This window comes from Nicotiana tomentosiformis, chromosome 3 (assembly GCF_000390325.3).
Source record: "Nicotiana tomentosiformis chromosome 3, ASM39032v3, whole genome shotgun sequence".
Taxonomy (NCBI): Eukaryota; Viridiplantae; Streptophyta; class Magnoliopsida; order Solanales; family Solanaceae; genus Nicotiana; species Nicotiana tomentosiformis.
The window spans coordinates 12,996,119-13,002,122 of NC_090814.1; the positions used below are offsets into that span (position 1 = coordinate 12,996,119).

Sequence of the window (6,004 nt, forward strand, 5' to 3'; positions counted from 1 at the left end):
CCAAGAAGTTCAGACGCTTTCGGGAAGCTAAAGGTGAGCCTGCTTGAGTTTCAAGCAACAACCTGGGCAGATATTCACAACCGGTACGAGTCGAAGATAAGGATCAAAGATGACCAGGTCGATTCTACATCATCGGCCAAAGGACATGAGAAGAATATAGAAAGATCAAAGGATGACTACGACACAGATATGTGGACTATGAGGGGTCGGATTTTGCCCTATGAGCGTACCGAAGGCCGTGGCAGAAAGTTTCGAGCAACAAACAAGTTCACCGTTGACGGAGGGACTGATCGTGGTCGAAATAATAGATCACTTCAAGATAAATAAACATCGGGATCTCGAGATCTTTCTTACCCCAGGTTATCAGAATATAACTTCAAAGTCAGTGTAATGGAACTGGTGTTAGCCATGAGGAAAAATAAAGAAGCACGATTCCCGAGACCTACGAGGTCCGATTCCAGCCAGAGGGATCCTACTTTATGGTGCGAATACCACGGGACGAACGGTGATGGTAGGCTATAATCCCGTATTTTAGTCGCTTATTGCACTCTAATTTACTGCACTTTACTTATGTTGAGCTTTAATTAATAGTGTTTTACACTTATTGTGTGTTTTATGCCGTGTAGGAGTTATTTAGATGTTACGGAGAAAATTTGAGCTATTTGAAGCTTTGAAGTCTGGTAGAAGCCCAAGGGATTAAACCAGAATCGCGTTCGGGGGTCGAGTACTAAGTCCGGATATCAAAACTGGAAAGAAACAAATTACTCTAAGCAAACTACACTGCTGCATCGCATGTGGTGGAGCGACTATGTAAAATATGGCCAGAAAGTGTTTTGCAATTCGTCCTTGAAATTGTCACAAGCGCGCGGCATGGTGCGGCGCGTTAGTGCAAAAATATTAGAGTATCTTCCCATTTCCGATAAAAAGGATATTTTCGTACGGGGTTTATTTGGGGGATAGTTAAATACACAAGAAAAACACCATTTCCTGACTTTTGACATAACTTAGACCTAAGGAAGCTAAGGAGAAGAGGGGGAAGCAAGAGCACAAGGATTTCATCCTTTCTTTCTCACTCAAGATCCGGTTTGGATTGTATTTATGTTTTCCTATATTTTTGTTTCAATTGTGAAGAACCTTTCCATGTCTATGGAGTAGAACCTTTTGGGTTTTGATTGATTTAGTGTATTGATAGTTTTTTGTGGATTATAAATCTAATTTCATGTATTTGAATCATTTTTGGAAGATTAAATTGTTGCATTTATGTTCACTTGTTCTTGTAATCGAGAGAGGAATAACTTGTGATATATTTGCACTATATTGTTGGTTGAGTTCATAGATTCTTCTAAGTAATTGAAAGAGGCTAGTTGAATCCTTGATTAAACCTAGTTAGGAGGATAATCGAAAGAGGTTCTCCTAAAGACCAACCCATTATGATTTCTTGCATATCTTCACCGAGCTTAAATTGGTTCATATTGTGAGGTTGAGATTTAATTGAGAGAGGAGTTTCTACTAAATAATTGTATTGATAATTAAGTGAATTCGAGAGATTCACTTGAACATTAGTAGTGAATTATCTAGAGTTAGATCCCGAGCAATTATTTTGCACCTATTCTATTAGCCCATATTTTCTCCCATTGATAACTTGCCTACTTACCTTTGTTGCGATTGTCATTAGTCAATAGTTTAGATTCTTAGTTAATTTCAATTCTTAATTGTATAAATCTCCATTGTTGATCCTCCTGGATAGCAATCCAGCTACAAACTATGAGAATACTGTTTAAATCTAATCCATGTGGACATGATATCATATTATACTATCTTTGACTAGCGAGCACAATTTAAGTGTGTGTTTTGAGTACCGTCAAATGGCGCTGCTGTCGGGGATTGGCAATCAATAGTGTTTGAAATAGTTTGTAGTGCTAATTTAGGAAATTATTTTATTTTATTTTATTCTTTACGGCTTTCTCCTCCGTGTGCAAGGCAACAGGTTAAATCCGTAGTGTATGACACGATCTTCTTGTAAAGAAGTAATACCCTACAACCCGGAATTGGAAAAACACCTGTGATAATTGAGGAAGGAGAAAGAGTTTACCGTAATGTTCTTGGGGTAACCTTCAAACAAAGAATACATGGCTAATAACGATAACAATAAGGTAGAGGCAGCCCATAGAGCTGCTGAGGAAACTGTCGAAGACAATAGGGGTCGAAGATTCAATCTAAATCGACCCTTGATTAAAGACCAGTTTGAGAATGCGGTACCAAGGCTTGGTAAAGCATTGGGTGACTACGCCAGACCAGTCTACAATCAAGGACTGTCAAGTGTTAGACCACCTCCAATTGTAGCCAATAATTTCGAGCTGAAGCAAGGTTTGCTTCAAACCATTCAAAATAGCTACGTTTTCAGAGGGAAGATGAATGAAGATCCAAAGACGCATATGATGGACTTCGAGGAGATCATGAACACCTTTTAATACAATGGGGTGTCACAAGGTCATTCCCCTTTTTCACTTAAAGATAATGCGAAGCAGTGGCTTCGAAGCTTGCCAAATGAATCAATTGGAACATGGGAGGAAATGACCAGAAAATTTCTTGATAAATATTTCTCCTCAGCTAAGACGGTCAAGTTTAGAAGAGAAATCCATAACTTCTGCCAGAAAGAGAACGAAACTATTTTTGAAGCATGTGAGAGGTTTCAACAGAGCAGAATTGAACTCTGGATGCAACTCTAGGGTTTTTGGGATGGATTGACACCGACCTCGCGTAGAATATTGAGCAATGCAGTTGGAGGCCCATTTATGAAAAAGACTCCAGAGGAGATAGTTACTATTCTCGATGAGTTATCTGAAGATGCTAATCATTAGCCCTCTAATAGTGTGGAAAGAAGAAAATCAACTGGTGTTCACCAAGTTGATGCTACTACATCTGCGCAAGTACAACTTGATGCTATGGCTAGAGAAATACGAAAGCTAACTGTAGTTTCGATGCAAAATGTACACCACACAGCTTGTGATATATATGAAAAGAGGATACCCTACTCATGAGTGTCAAGCCTCAACCGAGGAAGTGAATGTTGTAGGAAATTATAATTTTAATGCAATGGGTCGGAGGCACCCCAGATTTTCATGGAGTTCACCTGGGGTTACTGCAAATGCATGGCAAAAAACAACCCCAGATTCCATGAACAAGGAGCTCCGGGCTCTCAAAATTAGCAGAGGCAGCAGTATCAATCTCCAAAGTCGAATTAACCCAGCATGGAAGATCTAATGAAGACCTTCATTATCAATACATATGAGAGGCTTGATGCCCATGATGCATATATCAAAGAATTGGGTACATCTTTTCGAAGCGTGGAAAGACAGGTTGGGCACTTAGCTACTCTAATGTCTGAGAGAGCCCCAGGAACACTCTCGGCTGATACAGAAAGAAATCCCAAAGAAACAGTAAATGCTGTAACTTTGAGAAGTGGAAAAGTGTTAAAAGATCTCACCCCAATCCACAAAGATGTGAGACATGAAAAACAAAGCAAGGAGCAGCTGAAAAGTGGTGTCGAAAAGAAGAAGGAAGAAAACTCGAGAAGGGAGGAACTTGAGGAGAGCAAGCATATGCCGGTGTTGCCTTTTCCCCAAAAGTTAAGTAGAGAAAAGCTAGACAACCAGTTCGAAAGATTTCTAGATGTGCTAAAATAGGTTCATGTAAACCTACCATTCACAGAAGTGCTCTCACAAATGCCGGCTTATGCCAAGTTCTGGAAGGAGATCCTGACAAAGAAGAGGAAAATAGAAAAGACCTCAGTGGTCAAGCTCATAGAGCATTGCAGTGCAATATTGCAAAACAAACTCCCACAAAAGTGTGGAGATCCAGGGAGTTTTACCATACCTAGCTCTTTAGGCACTACTAATTTTGATAAGTCTCTATGTGATTCTGGTGCCTCAATTAATTTAATGCCTCTATCTATTTACAGGAAACTGGAGAAGGAGATTGAAGAGATAAGGTCTGCACCAATATCTTTGCAGTTGGCAGACCAAACGATTCTAATACCCGAGAGAATAGTTGAAGATGTCTTATTTCAGGTAGATAAGTTTGTATTTCCTATGGATTTCATAGTGGTTAATATGGAAGAGAAAAAGAAGGCCCCCCTCATCCTAGGAAGACCATTCCTAGAAACGGGTAGATAAATATTAGATATACATCAGAGAAAACTCATGCTTAGAGTGGGTGAGGAAATTGTGACTTTTGAGATGGATGTAGAAACGGGGGTAAAAAGGGAGAAGCTAGCTGCTAGTGTTGTGTGGAAAGTGAAGGACGTGACAGAGAATGCTGTAGTAAGTGAAAAAGATAAGTGTGGGGTGTACCCCAAGAAGTCTGAGAAGAAGCTATCTGCATGGATGAGTGCACTAGTTCAGGCGAGAGGAATGGAGCCCAACTTCGACTCAACTTGCCTGGTGTGTTTGCAAAGCGAAATAGTAGTTTTATTCAGTCTTGGAAGTGATATATGCGTTTCTTTGTTGAGCCAGTTATATGTTGTACCCACCTAATTGTTATGTATCTTAGTTAACCCCTTTGAGCATCCAATCCTGTTTCTTTGGCAACCACATTATAAGTCTTACCCATTTTACCTCTCGCGAGCACATGAAATTATTATGAACTTTGTAAAAGTTAAAGTGTGGGGTGTTGGTTGGCTTTTGATTGGAACTAATGAAATAAGGAGAAAGGTGCACTATTTTGCAAAACAATAAGAGCCACGTGAATTGAAAAGAAATAAAATAAAAATATAGTTGCATTGTTGTGCAAATATTCATTGATAGTGGTAACTTTTGATGTATGCGTGCTTAAAGAAGTGGGGAGTTGACATATATTGTTTTGCGGGTAGAGTTATGGTTTGACAAAAGTCTAGAATTTTGAACGGTCAATTGTATGTATTAAAGTTCTTAGGGAGGTGTATTCAATATATCCAAATGTATCCTACCCGTCCCGCAGCCTACATTACAACCAAATAAAGTTCTACTCGATCCTTGACTGAATGAGTTCAATTAGTAGAGTAATACATTATGGGCAAGCTTATGGTACGTCTTTTGTAGCACATGAGTATTACTTCTGAGAGTGAGCGAATTCTTCCTATCTTAAGTTCCTAATTGTTCTTAAACTCTATTGTGTGTGGAACTATTCTCTATTATTATGTGACGACACTTGATTCATGAAGGAAAGGTATTGTCATTGACCTCTGTGTTAGAGTAAGTGAGCAGTTATGAAAAATGCGTGGTGCTTTTGAGTGAAATCTTGAGGCAAGGATATTACAACATTGTGCTTAATTTATTTTGATTATTCTTGGTGTGATGAGTTAGGCGAGTTGTTTAAAAAGGTCGTGTCTATGTGAAATATAGTTTGATTGCTGGAGAATAAGCAATGGTTTAAGTGTGGGGTATTGATGGTAGGCTATAATCCCGTATTTTAGTCGCTTATTGTAATCTAATTTATTGTACTTTATTTATGTTGAGCTTTAACTAATAATGTTTTGCACTTATTGTGTATTTTATGGCGTGTAGGAGTGATTCTGAGTTATTTAGATGTTATGGAGCAAATTCAAGCTATTTGGAGCTTTGAAGTCTGAGTAGAAGCCCAAGGGATTAAACCGAGATCACGTTCGGGGGTCGAGTACCAAGTCCGGATGTCAAAACTGGAAAGAAATGAATTACTCTAACCAAACTACACTACCGCGACGCATGGGGCGGCGTGGTTGTGTAAAATATGGCCAGAAAGTATTTTGCAATTCGTCTTGGAAATTGCCACAAGCGCGCCGCATGGTGCATCGCGGTAGTGCAAACTTCTTAGAGTATCTTCCCATTTTCGCTAAAAAGGGTATTTTTGTCTGGGGTTTATTTGGGGGATAGTTAAATACACGGGAAAACACCATTTATTCACTTTTGACATACATTAGACCTAAGGAAGCTAAGGAGAAGAGGGAGAAGCAAGAGCACAAAGATTTCATCATTCCTTCCTCACTCAA

At 39.2% G+C, this 6,004-nt stretch overlaps 1 protein-coding gene across 1 annotated transcript; it reads left to right on the forward strand.

Moving 5' to 3' along the window:
* The first annotated feature begins 3,251 nt into the window (after positions 1 to 3,251).
* On the forward strand, positions 3,252 to 3,686 carry LOC104108763 (uncharacterized). The gene has a single exon (XM_009617884.1). The coding sequence runs from the start codon at positions 3,252 to 3,254 to the stop codon at positions 3,684 to 3,686; it is 435 nt and encodes a 144-aa protein (XP_009616179.1).
* The last annotated feature ends 2,318 nt before the right edge of the window (positions 3,687 to 6,004 follow it).

Excerpts from the sequence above, each read along its gene's own strand:
- LOC104108763 (XM_009617884.1), top strand. The coding sequence starts at position 3,252 with ATGGAAGATCTAATGAAGACCTTCATTATCAATACATATGAGAGGCTT.